Source organism: Ranitomeya variabilis, chromosome 5, assembly GCF_051348905.1.
Source record: "Ranitomeya variabilis isolate aRanVar5 chromosome 5, aRanVar5.hap1, whole genome shotgun sequence".
Lineage (NCBI taxonomy): Eukaryota > Metazoa > Chordata > Amphibia > Anura > Dendrobatidae > Ranitomeya > Ranitomeya variabilis.
In genome coordinates this window covers 172,533,815-172,557,246 of record NC_135236.1, presented here as the reverse complement: position 1 = coordinate 172,557,246, position 23,432 = coordinate 172,533,815, and the positions used below count along the sequence as shown (strand labels likewise).

General features: G+C 42.6%; 2 protein-coding genes across 2 annotated transcripts in view; one reads left to right on the top strand and one right to left on the bottom strand.

Annotated features, from left to right (window-relative positions):
* CFAP161 (cilia and flagella associated protein 161) overlaps positions 1-23,432 on the bottom strand; it is a 106,724-nt gene that overhangs the window by 5,700 nt on the left and 77,592 nt on the right. The gene's annotated exons all lie outside the window — the stretch shown is intronic.
* Positions 1-23,432, top strand: part of ANPEP (alanyl aminopeptidase, membrane) — a 261,707-nt gene that overhangs the window by 209,051 nt on the left and 29,224 nt on the right. Inside the window, exons 12-15 of the mRNA XM_077263513.1 lie at positions 5,717-5,793; positions 8,894-9,027; positions 22,254-22,309; positions 23,261-23,408. Of these exons, the coding sequence (XP_077119628.1) occupies positions 5,717-5,793; positions 8,894-9,027; positions 22,254-22,309; positions 23,261-23,408 (415 nt within the window). The remainder of the gene's footprint in view (positions 1-5,716; positions 5,794-8,893; positions 9,028-22,253; positions 22,310-23,260; positions 23,409-23,432) is intronic.

The following is a 23,432-nucleotide window of genomic DNA, read 5'->3' as shown; positions in this document are numbered from 1 at the left end:
TGCACAGCCCCGTGTGGGAAGTAAGCAGATCAATGCACTCCTAGGTGTGCGGAATCCCCGCAATTCCGCATTTTTAATGAACATGTTGCTTTTTTTTCCGCGATGCGATTTTTTCGCGTAAAAAAATGCAACATTTGCACAAGAAATGCGGAATACACTGTAAATAATAGGAGTCATATTTTAGCGTTTTTTTCGCGTTTTTATCACGTTTTTATAGCGAAAAAACGCGAAAAAACGCAAAAAATACTGACCGTGTGCACATGGCCTTACAACGAGAACGACAACGATCCGTGACGTTGCAGCGTCCTGGATAGCGATCTCGTTGTGTTTGACACGCGGCAGCGATCTGGATCCCGCTGTGCCATCGCTGGTCGGAGCTAGAAGTCCAGAACTTTATTTGGTCGTCAGGTCGGCGTGTATCGTCATGTTTGACAGCAAAAGCAACAATGCCAGCAATGTTTTACATGGAGCTAACGACCTGTGAGAACGATAAGTGAGTCACCGTTACGTCACAGGATCGCTCCTGCATCGTTCTGGAGCTGCTGTGTTTGACGTCTCTACAGCGACCTAAACAGCGACGCTGCAGCGATCGGCTCGTTGTCTATATCGCTGCAGCGTCGCTGAGTGTGATGGTACCTTTAGGCTATGTGCACACGTTGCGGATTTTGCTGCGGATCTGCAGCGGTTTTGACACTGCGGATTCGCAGCTGTTTTCCATGAGTTTACAGTACCATGTAAACCTATGGAAAACAAAATCCGCAGTGCACATGCTGCAGAAAAAAACATGTGGAAACGCTGCGTTGTTTATTCCGCAGCATGTCAATTCTTTGTGCGGATTCCGCAGCGGTTTACACCTGCTCCATTATAGGAATCCGCAGGTGCAAAACCGCAGGTGGAATCCGCACAAAGACCGCATAACATCCACGGTAAATCCGCAGGTAAAACGCAGTGCTTTTTACCTGCAGATTTCTCAAAACAGGTGCGGACAAATCCGCAGAGGTTCCATCTACGTGTGCACATACCCTTACTCTATTGCTGCTTCTAGCCCCAACCGCCTGCTCTACAATGGAAATAAATCAATCTAAAATCATTATATGAAGTGGTTGCTAAAAGTCTTTACACTTCTGTTAAAGTGCCAGGTTTTTGTCGTAAAAAAAATTATACCAAGAAGAATCATTTTAGAACTTTTTTCACCTTTAATGTCACCTATAATCTGTACAATTCAAATGAAAAATTAACTGAAATCTTTTAGTGTGGAAAAAGATAAATAAAGAGCTAAAATTATGTGATTGCATAAACATGCACAATCTTAACCCCTTAGTGACAGAGCGAATTTGCTGCTTAATGACCTGGCCAGTTTTTACAATTCTGACCACTGTCACTTTATGTGCTATAACTCTAGAACGCTTCAATAGATCCCACTGATTCTGAGAAAGTTTTTTCGTGACATATTGTCCTTTATGTCAGCGGCAAAATTTCTTCTACATGACTTGTGTTTACGGAAATCTGGTGAAAATTTAGAAAATTTAGCAATTTTAAAACCTTGAATTTTTATGCCCTTAAATCAGAGAGATATGTCACACAAAATACTTAATAAATAACATTTCCCACATGTCTACTTTTCATCAGCACAATTTTGGAAACAAATTTTTTTTGTTAGGAAGTTATAAGGGTTAAAAGTTGACCAGCAATTTCTCATTTTTACAAAATTTACAAAACCATTTTTTTAGGGACCACATCACATTTGAAGTCACTTTGAGGGGTGTACATAACAGAAAATACCCAAAAGGGACACCATTCTAAAAACTGCACCCCTCAATGTGCTCAAAGCTACATTCAAGAAGTTTATCAACCCTTTACGTGCTTGACAGGAACTAAAGTAATGTGGAAGGAAAAAATGAACAATTTAACATTTTTTTAAATATTTTACATAAGAACCGTTTTTTTTTATTTTCACAAGTGTAACCACCACAAAAGATGTTGTGCAATTTCTTCTGAATACGCCGATACCCCATATGTGTTGGTAAACCACTGTTTGGGCGCACGGCAGATCTCAGGAGGGAAGGAGTGCTGTTTGACTTTTTCAATGCAAAATTGGCTGGAATTGAGATCGGACGCCATATCGCGTTTGGAGAGCCCCTGATGTGCCTAAACAGTGAAAACCCCCAAAGTGACACCATTTTGGAAACTAGACCCCCCCCAAGGAAGTTATCTAGATGTGTGGTGAGCACTTTGAAACCCAAATGTTTCACAGAAGTTTATAAGGTAGAGCTGTGAAAATAAAAAATCATATTTTTTTTACACAAAAAATGATCTTTTCACCCCCAAATTTTTATTTTCCTAAGGGTAACAGGAGAAATTAAACTCCAAAGTTGTTGTGCAATTTGTCCTGAGCATGATAATACCCCATATGTGAGGGTAAACCACTGTTTCCGTGCATGGCATGGCTCAGAAGGGAGGGAGCACCGTTTGACTTTTTGAACACACAATTGGCTTTAATCAATGGTGGTGTCATGTCACGTTTTGAGACCTCTGATGTACCTAAACAGTGGAAACCCCCCAATTCTAACTCCAACCCTAACCCCAACACACCCCTAACCTTAATCCCAACCCTAACCTTAACCCTTGCCACAACCCTAACCCCAACCCAAACCATAGCCCTGACCACAAACCTAACCCTAACACACCTAACCATAATCCCAACCCTAACCATAACCTTAACCCCAACACACCCCTAACCCTAATCTCAACCCTAACCAGACTGATACCTAGCCCCAACCTGTTCAAGCACGCTTTAAAAACCCATCTCTTCAAACAAGCCTACCACATCAACTACTCAGTAAACTAACTTTGTCCTGTTCCCTCCTTCCAAATATTATTCTGAATCTGCACTCTACTATTCATCTGTCTCCACACCCTCCATGCACATGATAACTACACTTGATACTTGACTATTGCACTTAAACACACGGGCTGATGACCGGATCATGCAGCTTTATATGAAAATCCCTATTTATTATAATTGCCAGACCTGAAATAACAAGCACTTTTCACCTATTGTGTCTCCCCATTTCCTTGTAGATTGTAAGCTTGCGAGCAGGGACCTCACTCCTAATGTCACTGTTTAAATTGTCTTAACTTGTATTGAATTTGTCTGTACATGTCCCCGCTTAATTGTAAAGTGCTGCGGAATATTTTGGCGCTATATGAATTAAAAATTATTATTATTATTATAACCCTAACCACAAACCTAACCCTAACACATCCCTAACCCTAATCCCAACCCTAACCCTAACCCCAACACACCCCTAACCCTAATCCCAACCCTAACCCTTACCACAAACCTAACCCCAACACACCCCCTAACCCTAATCCCAACCCTAACCATAACCCTAACCACAAACCTAACCCTAACACACCCCTAACCCTAATCCCAACCCTAACCATAACCCTAACCCCAACACACCCCTAACCCTAATCCCAACCCTAACCATAACCCTAACCACAACCCTAACCCCAACACACCCCAAACCCTAATCCCAACCCTAACCACAATACTAACCCAACACACCCCTAACCCTATTCCCAACCCTAACCATAGCCCTAACCAACAAACCTAACCCTAGCACACCCCTAACCCTAATTCCAACCCTAACCGTAATCCCAACCCTAACGCTAACCCTAATACTAACCCTAATGCTAACCTTAACCCTAATGCTGACCCTAACCCTAATTTTAGCCCAACTCACTTTAGTCCAACTCTCTTTAGCCCAACTCTTACCCTTATGGAAAAATGGAGATGAATATATATTTTTTATCTTATTATTTTTCCCTAACAGGGTGATAAAGAGGTGTTTTATTTACTATTTTTTTTATTTTGATCACTATGATAGGGTCTATCACAGTGATCAAAATGAACCAATAGGAAAAATGTCCTATTGTTGTCGGGTGGCAGATCTCGGCGAGCGCACTGCGCATGTGCCCACAATTTTCTCCTAAAAGAAGATGCCGGCGGACTGGGGATATCTGGAAATCCATAGGTACTGGGGGGTGATCGGGGGACCCTATTTCTCTCTCCTCTAATGGGCGATCACATCAGAGGATAGAGAAATTAAATAGAAAATCTGACTTTTTTTTTTTTGTCACCGAGAACCCGGAGAAATTCTGATTAGGGGGTGCTATACACTTAAACCTCAGTTTCACTAAAAAGCGGCGCTGAGGTTTAAGTACCCTTAACTGCTGCCATTAAAAGGCATATCAGCGGCCGTTAAGGGGTTAAACTACTACTTTGTTGAAGTACCCTATGAACTTATAACATCATTCAGTCTTTTTTGATAGGGGCCTGTCAGCATGGCACATCTAGAATTGGCAATCTTTGCACACGCTTCAGTACATTAGCGCTCCAAATATGCCAGATGCAAGGGCTTCTCTTGTGTACAGCCCTCTTTCAGTTATCCACAGATTTTCAATTGGATTCAGGTCTGGGCTCTGCCTGGACCATTCCAAATCTTTGATCTTCTTGTGGCAAATCCATTCTTTTGTTGATTTGGAGGTATGCTAGTGTCGTGTCGTGCTAAAAAAAATGTGTACTCCTGACTGATAACTTCATCAATGAGATCCTTTTGCTGTGTTGTAAACTGTTTACAGACAATGTCTTTGACTGTAAAATGCAACTAATGTAAGGAAAATCCTACTAGACCATCTAACCTTTATTTGGGGTTAATCAGAAACACTTTAAATGATTAAAGCTGTGCACTGACTACTGTTTAACATGAGTTTAAGTATTGTTTGCTAATTCTGAAAACAACCACACCACTAAGTAAAGGTACCTTCACACTAAACGATATCGCTAGCGATCCGTGACGTTGCAGCTTCCTGGCTAGCGATATCGTTTAGTTTGACACGCAGCAGCGATCAGGATCCTGCTGTGATATCGCTGGTCGCTGAATAAAGTTCAGAACTTTATTTGGTCGTCAGATCGCCGTGTATCGTTGTGTTTGACAGCAAAAGCAACGATACCAGCGATGTTTTACACTGGTAACCAGGGTAAATATCGGGTTACTAAGCGCAGGGCCGCGCTTAGTAACCCGATGTTTACCCTGGTTACCAGTGTAAAATGTAAAAAAAACAAACACTACATACTCACCTGCGCGTCCCCTGCCGTAGGCTTCCTGCACTGACTGAGCGCCGGCCCTAAAGTGAAAGTAAAAGCACAGCGGTGACGTCACCGCTCTGCTGTTAGGGCTGGCACTCACAGTGCAGGAAGCGGACGCCGGGGGACACGCAGGTGAGTATGTACTGTTTGGTTTTTTTTACATTTTACACTGGTAACCAGGGTAAACATCGGGTTACTAAGCGCGGCCCTGCGCTTAGCAACCCGATGTTTACCCTGGTTACCAGGGGACTTCGGCATCGTTGGTCGCTGGAGAGCGGTCTGTGTGACAGCTCTCCAGCGACCAAACAGCGACGCTGTAGCGATCGGCATCATTGTCTGTATCGCTGCAGCGTCGCTATGTGTGACGGTACCTTAAAAGAGGGTGTTCATACTTATGCAACCACATTATGAAAGTTTTGTTATTTTTATTTTCCTACTTTTATGTTAAGACTTGGATATAAGATGTCAGTCTCAGTAACCCCTCACACTCACTACGATTACTGGTTACCGATTCTCTTTTTAGTACCTTTTAACTCTAACTTTATTTTAAATCTATTTCAGCTATATATGGTATGTTCCTATTTCATACATGACCAGCACATCTGGACAAGGAAATGTCTGGCTAACAAAAGAAACAGGTATAAAAAATTGTATGACGTTAAAATTCGATTTTTTTTCTCTCAAAATGGAAGCAGTCACATTGTAGATGCAATATTATCTTTAGTCATAAAGGTATAGAGTAGCGACAATGAGTAAACTGGTACATAGGATTTTTTTTAAGAAAAATATAGTATAACTTGTATTTTATGCATTCAAATATTTGCTGTTTTTGTTCTTAGGTGTCATAGAATCATAGAATGTTAGAGTTGGAAGGGACCTCAAGGGTCATCGTGTCCAACATCCTGCTCAAAGCAGGATTCACTAAACTATCCCAGACAGATGTCTGTCCAGCCTCTGTCTGAAGACTTCCATTGCTTTTCCTGTTTCCATGTGCAAATGAGAATGATGATGCCTCTACACTGTGACATCCCTATACCACAATAACCCCTTTTGTATATTAAACAATGAGGTAGAGAGCTTTTTGCAAAAATATCAGTATTTTATTATACAAACAAGATTAATTTACATAAGAATAGAGCACCACAAACCAAGCAGGTAAAGGGGAAGTGAAGCCAGATATGTTACAAGTAACAATTTATACCATCAACATTTAATAAAACATAAATGTCAAGCCCACCATAACAGGTGCCATATATATCCATATTTTATTTTTTATGCAAAGTTGCTGTGCATGGTAAAGACCAAAAGGATATATGGCCCTTTAAGAGGAAAGTAAGTATGAAATAGCCTAGGGCGCTTATATATACGTGACTGAATTATACTGGATATTTCATTAGAACTGATAGAGAATTAAATATATAATCTGCAAGGGCCATATAATATAGCCCTACCAGAGAGATGAGTACCAGGTGCTGTACAAAACCAAAATGTGCGACCTAAATCAAAAGGCAACTTACTTAAATGGAGACCTAGTATCCCCGCCTGCCGCCCCTGGCCGCCCTGCCTGTGAATCCCAGCCCTGCAGTGTCTTCTTATTAATTCATACTACGGGGCTGGGATTCACAGGCAGGGCGGCCGCACAGGCGCAGTCAGCTGGGATGCATATGAGGGCAGATGGGCAGCACTCACTGCGCCTGCACCAGGCAGGAGAAAAGAGCGCAGGCGCTGGCTGATTTCAAAACAGCGCTGAGGAGGCGGCGCCAGGCGCCAAGAAGATTTGAGTGACGGCTGTGTGGCGTCTGCAGCAGGGGGGAAAGGCCTGCCTCCAGGACTGAAGAAAGGTATTTAGGACAAATTACAAAACTGATTATTTCGGCAGTTACAGCACCCAGAACTAAAAGAGCCACCTTGTCAGAATGCAGCATTACTGCTGCACAAGGTGGCTCTTTTAGTTAAAAATGCCTGGGGGGGGGGGGGGACAGGTTCCCTTTAAATTAGCTAAATGTTCTTTCATCACCTCTTTGTTTATAGATAGTGTGGATCCTTGACAGCACCGTGAAGATCAGTTGATGTTACAATTGCTTTCTTAGATAATACAAATGCAAAATAGGAATGTAAAAGTCCAGGAGTCCAGTGGGTGGTTCTACTTAGTGATTGACAGCTATCTCTGTATGAACATGGAGGGAAGAATGACCATCAGTGACCTTTCTTTCATTGAGGCATATGATGCAGCCACTAGAGCCTGTGGTGAACCACTAGAAGGAGCAGCAGCTACCCCTAGAAAGAGCACACTGCATACAGATTATACAGCTCATGTTCAGTAGCACAGTAGCTGTATAAATCCATATGCACTGAGCTCCACCTAGTGGTGCATGGAGTCTTGCAAATGCTGTGCGCCTCCACTGGATTTTTACTGTAAGGTACACCACAGCTTGTCATGAATTAGGCTGCTTTCACACATCAGGTTTTTTGTTTCAGGCTAAATCTAGCTCTTTAGAGAAAAACCGGAACTGGAAAAAATAAAAACCGGAACCGGTTTTTCCCCCATTGACTTGTATTAGCACCGGATCGCGCCGCATGGCCCAGCGTTCCTTCCGTTTTTTTCCGGATCCTGCTAAAATTCCGATTCCGGCTTCTGAAAAAAACGTCTACTGCAACGTTTTTTGTCTCCGGCGAAAAAGCCTGAAGCGCCGCATCCGGCGCTTCCGGCTGTTTGCTACAATGAAAGCCTATGGGAGCCGGAAGGTGCCGGATCCGGAATAAGGCAGATCAGGCGGCCTGACCCGGTTTTTTAAACTGAGCATGGTCCAAATTTTTTTTTTAGCCAATACTCTAGATAGGCTAGCTGGATCCATAAAAAAAACGGATCCGTCGCATCAGTTTTTCACAATCTGCGCCGGATCCAGTTTTTTCAACACTCGCCGGATTTAGCCTGAAACAAAAAACCTGATGTGTGAAAGCAGCCTGAGATGAGTATGCGTCACCATGCCCATCCCACCAAAGTATTGCCTGTTTAGGCAGAACTGACCAAAATGAAATGAAAATGCAAAAAGTCACAACATTTTTGCACAACTGCATTTTTACACCAGCGTAAACACTTTGATAAATTGGGGTCTTGGGGTTCATGCATGAGGCTGTATTTTGGCTTTATGCAACAGCTGCGTATTTAGTGACATTAAGCTGATCTTACAGCGGAGCGGTGGCAGAAATTTTAATGTCTTAAAACTGTCATGAACTTAGTCTTAATAAGGGCTAGTGCACGCTTTATGCAAATGAGTCCAGGAATCAGCATTTCTTGGAGGATTTGTGTGCATTTTTGCACAGATAGGGACAGGAGGTAACGAGCTTGTGCCAAATTTACAAGTTATCCACTGGGACATCCACTGATCCTGAGAACAGTGCTTTAGTGCCCCACGTTTGAATGGCGCAATGGATGAGCATGTGCACCGCTTTTCCATTCATTGTCAATGGGACTGCTGGAGATAGCTGAGCACCATATTTGTTGCGCTTCCATAGACAATGGATGGGGTGGTGATGCACATACTCAACCACTGCTATGTACAAACAGGCGGCTCTAAAGCCCAATTCTCAGGATATGTGATGGTCTCTGCATTGTGAACCCCATCGATCCTGTGAATTGACAATAACTTACAATCCTAATACAACCTTTTACAAAGTCTCAGAAATGGGGGTTCAGTTATTGTGAGTTATATTTTCAACTGTTTTTTTGCATTTCAGATACAAATCCTGACCTTCAGTTAACTGGAAACACCTGGCTGCTTGCAAACATCAATGAGACTGGATTCTACAGGGTTAATTATGATGAAAACAATTGGAAGAGATTGATTGATCAGCTGAAAAATGACCACTCAGTGAGTATTGGATTATATTAGAAAGCAAAGGGTGACATTTATGACACTTAAAGGGACTCTCTCAGCACAAAATTACTGTTCAAACCAAGCACACGCTCAGTGCACACTTGGTGTGGCTAAATATTTAAAGAGAACCTGTTATCAGGACCAGGCACATTAAACTAAAGGTATCGGCATAAAGGCGCTCTGCTACTGATTTATTTGGTACCTTCAGTGTAAATTTCCGCAGCCTGGTTGTTCTTTAATCACACAGGTATGCAAAATTTGGGTTTTTGAAATTTTTTTCAAATCTAATGACTGATTCTTATGTTTTCTTATGCCCTGATTTAAAAAAAACACTTTTATTTTTAACAATCATGAGTTTCTAAATATCTGGATCCTTCAGTGTTGCTTCGGACAGTCCCTGAAACTTGGTACAAATGTATTCTTCTTCTTTCAGCAGAACTTTTATAAACTGCTTCATCAGTCCAAACTTAATGTGGAGTAGTGGTAGGAGAACTTTAGTGGTATCAGCTAAACTTTCCGCAACTATGTTCTTGAGTCCAGGTTGCAAAGATGTTCTCGCTAGCCAACCGTTTTGTCTCCGGTGATAAGTCCTATCCTGGCTTTCCCATTCATACAAAAAGCATGGGTACTTTGTGTGTCCTCCTTGCTGCCCAAGCAGCAAAGACAGAGCTTTCAGATCACCACAAATTGACCATCCTTAATCCTCATAGCTAAGTTTCTTGAGAATAAAGTCTAAATTTTCAGAACTTTTCTTCAAGTGCACAGAATGCCCTACAGGCACTGACGCATACTTGCTGCCACTGTGCAGTAGCACAGCTTTCAGACCTTTTCTGGATGAATCAATAAAGAGTCTCCACTTGCTCACATTGTACTCAATGTAAATTTTTTCTGTCAGCCCAGGAACATCACTGCAATACACTAGAGCACGATCTTGAGAAAAGTATGAAAAGAGTTCCTTTTCTCTGCTTGAGTATGATGAAAAACAGGTACCAGGAGCTAGCAAGTTTTTTTCCTTTAGTCTAGACTCTAGAGCTTAACATACTGCAGAATGTTTAGGAAGGTTCTGGTCCTTGAATAAATCATTTAATTCGAGCTTTAAAAAAAGCTCTGACTCTTTGGGACTAGTGTGAGAGTATTTGTCAGAATCCTGCTCTTCATGTTCTGAATCTAATAAAAATCAGATATATCTTCAAGTTTCTCTGGAGGGAACAGAAATTCCTGGACCATGAGGCACAGTGCAAATAGCTGACGGGAGGTCTGGGTATATAATTTCCTTTTTATTTTTAAGGTTGAATTCCTCAATATTGCACGTACAAAATTAGCAGTCATCACTATGATTTTGTGGTTCTCATCAGATCATAGGCACACCAAAATGAAAGCTCTCTTTCTTCCATTTAGATCATCTGCCTCTGCTCCCCATAGCAACCAATCGCATTGCTGCTTTCACTTTTTATACCGCTGAACTAAAATGAAAGATATGCTCTGATTGGTGTTGTGAATTCTGCTTTTGGGCTCCCTCCGGTGGTTGTAGGTGGTAATGCAGTTGTCCCTGGGTTGCAGTCCTGGTCAGGTGTATCTGCTGATTGCAGTTCTGACTGGGGTATTTAGGCGTGCAGGATTCATTAGTCCTTGCCAGTTGTCCATGGTTGTTGGGAGGTGTTGGTCCTTGTTTGGTTCCTTCTGCCTTGCTGCCAAATCAGCAAAGATAAGTGTCTGGTTTTGTTTCTGTGGCACACATGCGGTGTGCTTAATAATTCAGTGCAATTCATTTTTGTCCAGCTTAGATTGTGTCAGTATTTTCTCAGTCTTGTTGAATTCTCAGGAGTTGCAGAGATACATTCCATGTCTTTAGTTAGATTGTGGAACTTTTTGTATTATCTGCTGTGGATAGTTTTGGAAGGGTTTTAATACTGACCGCTTAGTATTCTGTCCTATCTTTCCCTATTTAGCTAGAGTGGCCTTTTTGCTGAATTCTGTTTTCTGCCTGCGTGTGTCTTTCCTCTCCTACTCACAGTCAATATTCGTGGGGGGCTGCCTATCCTTTGGGGTTCTGCTCTGAGGCAAGGTAGTATTCCTATTTCCATCTATAGGGGTATTTAGTCCTCCGGCTGTGTCGAGGTGTCTAAGGTTTGTTAGGCACACCCCACGGCTACTTCTAGTTGCGGTGTTAGTTCAGGGTTTGCGGTCAGTACAGTTTCCACCTACCCCAGAGAAAGTTTCATGCGGCTCCAAAGTCACCGGATTATAACAGTACAACTGGCCTACAATGAGTTAAATGCATCTCAGAAGAAGGGAAGAAAGGTGTTGAGTCATTTTTTTTTTCCTGCAGTTTGCTTTGCCTTTTCTTCCCTCTTTTTCTCTGGGTGGCTGAGGAGTCTTGTGTTGCATGGATGTTCAGGAATTAGCTTCTCGTGTAGACCAGCTTGCTGCTAGGATACAGAGAATTTCTGATTATATTGTTCAGACTCCTGTTTTAGAGCCGAAGATTCCTACTCCTGATTTGTTTTTGGTGACAGGTCCAAATTTTTGAGTTTTAAAAACAACTGTAAACAGTTTTTTGCTTTGAGATCTCGATCCTCTGGTGATTCCATTCAGCAGATTAAAATCGTCATTTCCCTGCTGCGTGGCGATCCACAGGATTGGGCATTTTCCCTGGAATCTGGGAATCCGGCTTTGTTTAATGTAGATTCCTTTTTTCAGGCTTTAGGACTATTATATGATGAACCTAATTATGTGGATCAAGCGGAGAAGACCTTATTGGCCCTGTCTCAGGGTCAAGAGGCTGCAGAATTGTATTGTCAGAAATTTAGAAAATGGTCTGAGTTGACTAAATGGAATGATGATGCTTTGGCAGCAATTTTCAGAAAGTGTCTTTCTGAATCCGTTAAAGATGTTATGGTGGGGTTTCCCACGCCTGTCGGTCTGAGTGATTCTATGTCTCTGGCCATTCAGATTGATCGGCGCTTGCGGGAGCGCAGAACTGTGCACGCTGTGGCATTGTCCTCAGAGCAGAGTCCTGAGCCAATGCAGTGTGATAGGATTCTGTCTAGAACAGAACGACAAGGATTCAGACGTAAGAATAGGTTGTGTTATTATTGTGGCGACGCTTCTCATGTCATTTCAGTCTGCCCTAAGCGGACAAAGAGGATCGCTAGTTCATTTACCATCAGTACTGCACAACCTAAATTTCAGTTATCTGTGTCCTTGATCTGCTAATTGTCATCATTTTCTGTCATGGCGTTTGTGGATTCAGGCACCGCTTTGAACTTAATGGACTTTGAGTTTGCCAGGCGTTGTGGTTTTCCCTTGCAGCCTTTGCAGAACCTTATTCCTTTAAGGGGCATTGATGCTACACCTTTGGCTAAAAATAAGCCCCAGTTTTGGACACAGGTGACCATGCGCATGGCGCCAGCCCATCAGGAAGATTGTCGATTTCTGGTGTTGCATAATTTACATGATGCTATCGTGCTGGGTTTTCCGTGGTTGCAGGTACATAATCCTGTGTTGGATTGGAAGTCTATGTCTGTGACTAGTTGGGGTTGTCAGGGGGTTCATAATGATGTTCCTTTAATGTCCATCTCCTCTTCTGCCTCTTCTGAAATTCCAGAGTTTTTGTCTGATTTTCAGGATGTATTCGATGAGCCCAAGTCCAGTTCTTTTCCACCGCACAGGGACTGTGATTGTGCGATTGATTTGATTCCAGGCTGTAAGTTTCCTAAGGGCCGAATCTTCAACCTGTCTGTGCCTGAACATACCGCTATGCGGAGTTATGTTAAGGAGTCTTTGGAGAAAGGGCATATTCGGCCATCTTCTTCACCGATGGGAGCGGGTTTTTTTTTTGTTGCTAAGAAGGATGGCTCCTTGAGACCCTGTATTGATTATCGCCTCTTGAGTAAGATCACGGTCAAGTTTCAATACCCTTTACATTTGCTTTCCGATTTGTTGGCTAGGATTAAGGGGGCTAGTTGGTTTACGAAGACTTACCTTCGGGGGGCGTATAATCTTGTTCGTATTAAGCAGGGTGATGAATGGAAAACTGCGTTCAATACGCCCGAAGGCCATTTTGAATACCTTGTGATGCCGTTCGGGCTCACTAATGCTCCATCTGTTTTTCAATCTTTCATGCATGATATCTTCCGGACTTATATTGATAAATTCTTGATTGTATATTTGGACGATATTTAGATTTTTTCTGATGATTGGGAGTCTCATGTGGAACAGGTCAGGATGGTATTTCAGATCCTTCGTGACAATGCTTTGTTTGTGAAGGGGTCTAAGTGCCTCTTTGGGGTACAAAAGGTTTCTTTTTTGGGTTTTATTTTTTCTCCTTCATCTATTAAGATGGATCCGGTTAAGGTTCAGGCCATTCATGATTGGATTCAACCCACGTCCGTAAAGAGCCTTCAGAAATTTTTGGGTTTTGCAAATTTTTATCGCCGTTTCATTGCTAACTTTCCCAGCGTGGTTAAACCCTTGACCGATTTGACGAAGAAAGGCGCTGATGTGGCGAATTGGTCCTCTGCGGCTGTTTCTGCCTTTCAGGAGCTTAAACGTCGATTTACTTCTGCTCCGGTGTTGCGCCAACCGGATGTTTCTCTTCCGTTTCAGGTTGAGATTGACGCTTCTGAGATTGGGGCAGGGGCCGTTTTGTCTCAGAGGGATCCTGTTGGTTCCTTGATGAAACTGTGTGCCTTCTTTTCACGTAAATTTTCGCCTGCTGAACGCAATTATGATGTCGGCAATCGGGAGTTGTTGGCTATGAAGTGGGCGTTTGAGGAGTGGCGACATTGGCTTGAGGGAGCTAAGCACCGTATTGTGGTCTTGACCAATCATAAAAATCTGATTTACCTCGAGTCTGCCAAACGGCTGAATCCTAGACAGGCTTGATGGTCCTTGTTTTTTTCCCGTTTTGATTTTGTGGTCTCGTATCTTCCGGGTTCTAAGAATATTAAGGCTGATGCCCTTTCTAGGAGTTTTTTGCCTGATTCTCCTGAGGTCCTTGAACCGGTCGGCATTCTGAAAGAAGGGGTGGTTCTTTCAGCCATTTCCCCTGATTTACGACGGGTTCTTCAGGAATTTCAGGCTGACAGACCTGACCGCTGTCCAGTGGGGAAACTGTTTTTCCTGACAGATGGACTAGTAGAGTGATTTCTGAGGTTCACTGTTCTGTGTTGGCTGGTCATCCTGGTATTTTTGGTACCAGAGACTTGGTTGGTAGGTCCTTTTGGTGGCCTTCTTTATCACGCGATGTGCGTTCTTTTGTGCAGTCCTGTGGGACTTGTGCGCGGGCCAAGCCTTGTTATTCCCGTGCTAGTGGGTTGCTTTTGCCATTGCCAGTCCCTGAGAGGCCCTGGACGCATATTTCTATGGATTTTATTTCTGATCTTCCGGTTTCCCAGAGGATGTCTGTTATCTGGGTTGTTTGTGACCGGTTCTCTAAGATGGTTCATTTGGTGCCTTTGCCTAAATTGCCTTCCTCTTCAGATTTGGTTTCGTTGTTTTTTCAGCATGTGGTTCGTTTGCATGGTATTCCGGAGAATATTGTGTCCGACAGAGGTTCCCAGTTTGTTTCTAAGTTTTGGCGGGCCTTTTGTGCTAGGCTGGGCATTGATTTATCTTTTTCCTCTGCATTTCATCCTCAGACAAATGGCCAAACCGAGCGAACTAATCAGACCTTGGAGACTTATTTGAGATGCTTTGTGTCTGCTGATCAGGATGATTGGGTGGCCTTTTTGCCATTGGCCGAGTTTGCCCTTAATAATCGGGCTAGTTCTGCTACTTTGGTTTCGCCTTTTTGTTATAATTTTGGTTTTCATCCTCGTTTTTCTTCGGGGCAGGTTGAGCCTTCTGACTGTCCTGGTGTGGATTCTGTGGCTGACAGGTTGCAGCAGATTTGGGCTCATGTGGTGGACAATTTGGTGTTGTCTCAGGAGGAAGCTCAACGTTTTGCTAACCGTCGTCGGTGTGTTGGTTCCCGGCTTCGGGTTGGGGATCTGGCTGGTTGTCTTCCCGTCATGTTCCTATGAAGGTTTCTTCTCCTAAGTTTAAGCCTCGGTTTATTGGTCCTTATAAGATTTCTGGGATTATTAATCCGGTGTCTTTTCGATTGGTGCTTCCGGCCTCTTTTGCTATCCATAATCTCTTCCATAGATCTTTATTGCGGAAATATGTGGTATCCATTGTTCCCTCTGTTGATCCTCCAGCCCCTGTGTTGGTTGATGGGGAGTTGGAGTATGCGGTTGAGAAGATTTTGGATTCTCGTTTTTCGAGGCGGAGGCTTCAGTATCTTGTTAAATGGAAGGATTATGGCCAGGAGGATAATTCTTGGGTTTTTGCCTCTGATGTCCATGCTGCTGATTTGGTTCATGCTTTTCATCTGGCTCGTCCTGATCGACCTGGGGGCTCTGGTGAGGGTTCGGTGACCCCTCCTCAAGGGGGGGTACTGTTGTGAAAATAATTCAGTGCAATTCATTTTTGTCCAGCTTAGATTGTGTCAGTATTTTCTCAGTCTTGTTGGATTCTCAGGAGTTGCAGATATACATTCCATGTCTTTAGTTAGATTGTGGAACTTTTTGTATTATCTGCTGTGGATATTTTTGGAAGGGTTTTAATACTGACCGCTTAGTATTCTGTCCTATCTTTCCCTATTTAGCTAGAGTGGCCTCTTTTGCTGAATTCTGTTTTCTGTCTGCGTGTGTCTTTCCTCTCCTACTAACAGTCAATATTCGTGGGGGGCTGCCTATCCTTTGGGGTTCTGCTCTGAGGCAAGGTAGTATTCCTATTTCCATCTATAGGGGTATTTAGTCCTCCGGCTGTGTCGAGGTGTCTAGGGTTTGTTAGGCACACCCCACGGCTACTTCTAGTTGCGGTGTTAGTTCAGGGTTTGCGGTCAGTACAGTTTCCACCTACCCCAGAGAAAGTTTCATGCGGCTCCAAAGTCACCGGATTATAACAGTACAACTGGCCTACAATGAGTTAAATGCATCTCAGAAGAAGGGAAGAAAGGTGTTGAGTCATTTTTTTTTTCCTGCAGTTTGCTTTGCCTTTTCTTCCCTCTTTTTCTCTGGGTGGCTGAGGAGTCTTGTGTTGCATGGATGTTCAGGAATTAGCTTCTCGTGTAGACCAGCTTGCTGCTAGGATACAGAGAATTTCTGATTATATTGTTCAGACTCCTGTTTTAGAGCCGAAGATTCCTACTCCTGATTTGTTTTTGGTGACAGGTCCAAATTTTTGAGTTTTAAAAACAACTGTAAACAGTTTTTTGCTTTGAGATCTCGATCCTCTGGTGATTCCATTCAGCAGATTAAAATCGTCATTTCCCTGCTGCGTGGCGATCCACAGGATTGGGCATTTTCCCTGGAATCTGGGAATCCGGCTTTGTTTAATGTAGATTCCTTTTTTCAGGCTTTAGGACTATTATATGATGAACCTAATTATGTGGATCAAGCGGAGAAGACCTTATTGGCCCTGTCTCAGGGTCAAGAGGCTGCAGAATTGTATTGTCAGAAATTTAGAAAATGGTCTGAGTTGACTAAATGGAATGATGATGCTTTGGCAGCAATTTTCAGAAAGTGTCTTTCTGAATCCGTTAAAGATGTTATGGTGGGGTTTCCCACGCCTGTCGGTCTGAGTGATTCTATGTCTCTGGCCATTCAGATTGATCGGCGCTTGCGGGAGCGCAGAACTGTGCACGCTGTGGCATTGTCCTCAGAGCAGAGTCCTGAGCCAATGCAGTGTGATAGGATTCTGTCTAGAACAGAACGACAAGGATTCAGACGTAAGAATAGGTTGTGTTATTATTGTGGCGACGCTTCTCATGTCATTTCAGTCTGCCCTAAGCGGACAAAGAGGATCGCTAGTTCATTTACCATCAGTACTGCACAACCTAAATTTCAGTTATCTGTGTCCTTGATCTGCTAATTGTCATCATTTTCTGTCATGGCGTTTGTGGATTCAGGCACCGCTTTGAACTTAATGGACTTTGAGTTTGCCAGGCGTTGTGGTTTTCCCTTGCAGCCTTTGCAGAACCTTATTCCTTTAAGGGGCATTGATGCTACACCTTTGGCTAAAAATAAGCCCCAGTTTTGGACACAGGTGACCATGCGCATGGCGCCAGCCCATCAGGAAGATTGTCGATTTCTGGTGTTGCATAATTTACATGATGCTATCGTGCTGGGTTTTCCGTGGTTGCAGGTACATAATCCTGTGTTGGATTGGAAGTCTATGTCTGTGACTAGTTGGGGTTGTCAGGGGGTTCATAATGATGTTCCTTTAATGTCCATCTCCTCTTCTGCCTCTTCTGAAATTCCAGAGTTTTTGTCTGATTTTCAGGATGTATTCGATGAGCCCAAGTCCAGTTCTTTTCCACCGCACAGGGACTGTGATTGTGCGATTGATTTGATTCCAGGCTGTAAGTTTCCTAAGGGCCGAATCTTCAACCTGTCTGTGCCTGAACATACCGCTATGCGGAGTTATGTTAAGGAGTCTTTGGAGAAAGGGCATATTCGGCCATCTTCTTCACCGATGGGAGCGGGTTTTTTTTTTGTTGCTAAGAAGGATGGCTCCTTGAGACCCTGTATTGATTATCGCCTCTTGAGTAAGATCACGGTCAAGTTTCAATACCCTTTACATTTGCTTTCCGATTTGTTGGCTAGGATTAAGGGGGCTAGTTGGTTTACGAAGACTTACCTTCGGGGGGCGTATAATCTTGTTCGTATTAAGCAGGGTGATGAATGGAAAACTGCGTTCAATACGCCCGAAGGCCATTTTGAATACCTTGTGATGCCGTTCGGGCTCACTAATGCTCCATCTGTTTTTCAATCTTTCATGCATGATATCTTCCGGACTTATATTGATAAATTCTTGATTGTATATTTGGACGATATTTAGATTTTTTCTGATGATTGGGAGTCTCATGTGGAACAGGTCAGGATGGTATTTCAGATCCTTCGTGACAATGCTTTGTTTGTGAAGGGGTCTAAGTGCCTCTTTGGGGTACAAAAGGTTTCTTTTTTGGGTTTTATTTTTTCTCCTTCATCTATTAAGATGGATCCGGTTAAGGTTCAGGCCATTCATGATTGGATTCAACCCACGTCCGTAAAGAGCCTTCAGAAATTTTTGGGTTTTGCAAATTTTTATCGCCGTTTCATTGCTAACTTTCCCAGCGTGGTTAAACCCTTGACCGATTTGACGAAGAAAGGCGCTGATGTGGCGAATTGGTCCTCTGCGGCTGTTTCTGCCTTTCAGGAGCTTAAACGTCGATTTACTTCTGCTCCGGTGTTGCGCCAACCGGATGTTTCTCTTCCGTTTCAGGTTGAGATTGACGCTTCTGAGATTGGGGCAGGGGCCGTTTTGTCTCAGAGGGATCCTGTTGGTTCCTTGATGAAACTGTGTGCCTTCTTTTCACGTAAATTTTCGCCTGCTGAACGCAATTATGATGTCGGCAATCGGGAGTTGTTGGCTATGAAGTGGGCGTTTGAGGAGTGGCGACATTGGCTTGAGGGAGCTAAGCACCGTATTGTGGTCTTGACCAATCATAAAAATCTGATTTACCTCGAGTCTGCCAAACGGCTGAATCCTAGACAGGCTTGATGGTCCTTGTTTTTTTCCCGTTTTGATTTTGTGGTCTCGTATCTTCCGGGTTCTAAGAATATTAAGGCTGATGCCCTTTCTAGGAGTTTTTTGCCTGATTCTCCTGAGGTCCTTGAACCGGTCGGCATTCTGAAAGAAGGGGTGGTTCTTTCAGCCATTTCCCCTGATTTACGACGGGTTCTTCAGGAATTTCAGGCTGACAGACCTGACCGCTGTCCAGTGGGGAAACTGTTTTTCCTGACAGATGGACTAGTAGAGTGATTTCTGAGGTTCACTGTTCTGTGTTGGCTGGTCATCCTGGTATTTTTGGTACCAGAGACTTGGTTGGTAGGTCCTTTTGGTGGCCTTCTTTATCACGCGATGTGCGTTCTTTTGTGCAGTCCTGTGGGACTTGTGCGCGGGCCAAGCCTTGTTATTCCCGTGCTAGTGGGTTGCTTTTGCCATTGCCAGTCCCTGAGAGGCCCTGGACGCATATTTCTATGGATTTTATTTCTGATCTTCCGGTTTCCCAGAGGATGTCTGTTATCTGGGTTGTTTGTGACCGGTTCTCTAAGATGGTTCATTTGGTGCCTTTGCCTAAATTGCCTTCCTCTTCAGATTTGGTTTCGTTGTTTTTTCAGCATGTGGTTCGTTTGCATGGTATTCCGGAGAATATTGTGTCCGACAGAGGTTCCCAGTTTGTTTCTAAGTTTTGGCGGGCCTTTTGTGCTAGGCTGGGCATTGATTTATCTTTTTCCTCTGCATTTCATCCTCAGACAAATGGCCAAACCGAGCGAACTAATCAGACCTTGGAGACTTATTTGAGATGCTTTGTGTCTGCTGATCAGGATGATTGGGTGGCCTTTTTGCCATTGGCCGAGTTTGCCCTTAATAATCGGGCTAGTTCTGCTACTTTGGTTTCGCCTTTTTGTTATAATTTTGGTTTTCATCCTCGTTTTTCTTCGGGGCAGGTTGAGCCTTCTGACTGTCCTGGTGTGGATTCTGTGGCTGACAGGTTGCAGCAGATTTGGGCTCATGTGGTGGACAATTTGGTGTTGTCTCAGGAGGAAGCTCAACGTTTTGCTAACCGTCGTCGGTGTGTTGGTTCCCGGCTTCGGGTTGGGGATCTGGCTGGTTGTCTTCCCGTCATGTTCCTATGAAGGTTTCTTCTCCTAAGTTTAAGCCTCGGTTTATTGGTCCTTATAAGATTTCTGGGATTATTAATCCGGTGTCTTTTCGATTGGTGCTTCCGGCCTCTTTTGCTATCCATAATCTCTTCCATAGATCTTTATTGCGGAAATATGTGGTATCCATTGTTCCCTCTGTTGATCCTCCAGCCCCTGTGTTGGTTGATGGGGAGTTGGAGTATGCGGTTGAGAAGATTTTGGATTCTCGTTTTTCGAGGCGGAGGCTTCAGTATCTTGTTAAATGGAAGGATTATGGCCAGGAGGATAATTCTTGGGTTTTTGCCTCTGATGTCCATGCTGCTGATTTGGTTCATGCTTTTCATCTGGCTCGTCCTGATCGACCTGGGGGCTCTGGTGAGGGTTCGGTGACCCCTCCTCAAGGGGGGGTACTGTTGTGAAAATAATTCAGTGCAATTCATTTTTGTCCAGCTTAGATTGTGTCAGTATTTTCTCAGTCTTGTTGGATTCTCAGGAGTTGCAGATATACATTCCATGTCTTTAGTTAGATTGTGGAACTTTTTGTATTATCTGCTGTGGATATTTTTGGAAGGGTTTTAATACTGACCGCTTAGTATTCTGTCCTATCTTTCCCTATTTAGCTAGAGTGGCCTCTTTTGCTGAATTCTGTTTTCTGTCTGCGTGTGTCTTTCCTCTCCTACTAACAGTCAATATTCGTGGGGGGCTGCCTATCCTTTGGGGTTCTGCTCTGAGGCAAGGTAGTATTCCTATTTCCATCTATAGGGGTATTTAGTCCTCCGGCTGTGTCGAGGTGTCTAGGGTTTGTTAGGCACACCCCACGGCTACTTCTAGTTGCGGTGTTAGTTCAGGGTTTGCGGTCAGTACAATTCCCACCTACTCCAGAGAAAGTTTCATGCGGCTCCAAAGTCACCGGATTATAACAGATTGGTTGCTATAGACATCAAAACACTGTTGTGAACTGTGATTAAAAAAAATCTCTGTTTACTGCCCATAACAAACAATCACAGCGCAGCTTTCATTTCAAAAACTGCAGAGATAAAATTAAAGATAGGCTATGATCGGATGCTATAAACACCACCACAACTCTTTGGAAGCTGGGTTAAGAAAATCTTTCCACAGGAGCCAATCATAGCACAGCATCCATTAATTTCTGAATATTCTAATGACACCAAAATCATCCACCAAAAGTCACGCAAAGAAGTCAAAGTATAGTGTAAGAAAAAGCCTATGGAGTCAATGTTTGTGAAAAAAGTTCAGAGATCAAAAGTATATAAAAATCACCTCTTACTTTTCAAACAATTTTACCCTTGCAGACTTATGTCATAATTTGATGTTTGGGTGCAATAAGCTGTTCGTGCATCGTCCTGAGGGGCGGGACTGCGGGGCGGGATAGTGGGTAGGGTGGGTAGGATATTTGACTCTGCCTCATTTGCCTTTGGTGCTCATATTTTCATACTGTTTAAAGTTTTGCACCGGTGCCGTCCTAACCACGGAAATCAAGCAGTAGGAGGTCTGCAGTATATATCACATAGGATACACTGTTACTGCTGTATATATCACAAAGGACACATTAATGCTGTTGTATATAAATCACATAAGAGACACTGAGAATGCTGTACATATCACACAGGACACATGGAGACTTTTTAATATACAATACATAGGAGACACTGAAGCTGATGTGTATAGAAACATTGATATTGCATTATACATCACATACAGTTTGATGGCGCTTTAATATTGGGGTATAATTACCATATTTAGCTTTTTATAGGTGCCACAACCATTCATACAACTCTCCCTTCTCTATCACAAATGAAACACAGACTGCTGAATATACATCGCTTAAGAGACATGCATATATGGCATTCATCATAGCAGCAGGAAGGGAGCACAGGGTGCACATTCTCTGCCCACCAAGAATTTTCTGATGCTGGCACTGCCCAGCAATCAGGACATAATCCCACATGGCATGAGCTAGGAGTACACTAATGAATGCTGTGTGTGAGAGCACAATCTAATCAGGAATTAACAGGTTGTTGGCTGGAAAAACAGAGCCCTCGGCACAAGTACTGCAGCCTCCACAAATCCTTTTCGACCCGTGGCCTAGGTATTCTCTAGACCTGGCCTAAATGGTCCCTCATAGGCATAATTGGTCTTTAGAATTTACAATTCAGCAGTTTATATATCTTTTTCCATGGATTTCATTCTCACTTCAGAAACACTGTTGTTTTTCATCAATTATGAAAAGCAAATAAAAATGCAACACAAAAAACCTTTCAGAAATTTCGGCACAAAGGTGCATGTTAATTATCTTTAGTTTAAAGGTTAGACCACATGGTGTGGCAGCTTTTGTGATAGTATCGTTCAAAAATGGGTACATATTCTATGTGTCAAAAAGGACCTTAGAGACAGATATTGGTAGATAATAACATATTACTGATTATAAAAAAAATCAAGTAATGTTAACCTTTTCTTTCAAAGGCCATTCCTGTTATCAACCGTGCCCAGATCATTGATGATGCATTTAATTTAGCAAGGTGAGCATGTACCGGTACATTTAATGGCATTGGCAATCTTTTTTGATTAATTGATTTAGCAATCACTTTTTATTTCATTCTTTTGGTAGGAGGGATAAGGGGAAAAAAAGACAGTAAATCTAGAATGGTTTTCTACTTTTAGGGCATTCTCTGGGCAATACAGTTGTCAAGTTAACTTTCTTCTGCAAGTCGATACACTTTTTGCCATACCCAATTTGTATAATTTATATAGATTTGTTTTTTACTTTAACTACTTGTGCACAAGAAAATCAGTATTCTGATTACAGAGCTGTGTGAACATTTATTTTATTATTCATATGCTGAAATATGTTTTTGATTACTTTTGATTTCATTACTTCTTAGATGGGATGAACAAAAATAGCAATTATCCCATTGTTATTTATATTTTTGATTGGCGGATAAATAAATAAAAATAAATATATAGTTTTATAGTATGGGTCATAATGGATACAGCAATACCAAATATTGTGGTCATTTGTTTTTTTCCAAATTAAACATTTTTTTTGGAGGGACTTGAAAGTTAGGATTTTTTTAAACCCTTAAAACATATTTTTACAATATTTAATAGTCCCACAAGGGGATTTAATCAAGTGATCATCTGATATGTGCTACTTATGTAGTGCGGTGCATTATTCCAGCCTGTCAGTGTTATACTGACAGTTAGCCTATTATAACCCAACTACAGTAGAATCTAGTAGGCTTTCTGCATGTATGTTTCTATGTGACACTCGGGTCAGGAAATTCACGCCTAGTCCCTGCATTGCAGCCTGATCTTGGACCGATTTGTACAGAGTGACATCTGGAAGCACCCTTGATGTTCCAAATCTCTAGAGTCACTTAAAGTATGCAAGTTATATATTGTACATTTCGTACATTACATCTAATAAACCTCTACTGCAATGGGGATTTTTATTTTGTTTGTTTTTTTAGAGCTCAGATAATACCAACTACAAGAGCACTTGAAACCACAACATTTCTGGAATCAGAAGTGGAGTATATGCCTTGGCAGGCAACTCTGAACAGTCTTAGTTTCTTTACCCAGATGTTTGATCGTTCTGATGTATATGGACCAATGAGGGTAAAATGCCAGAAGTTATTATCT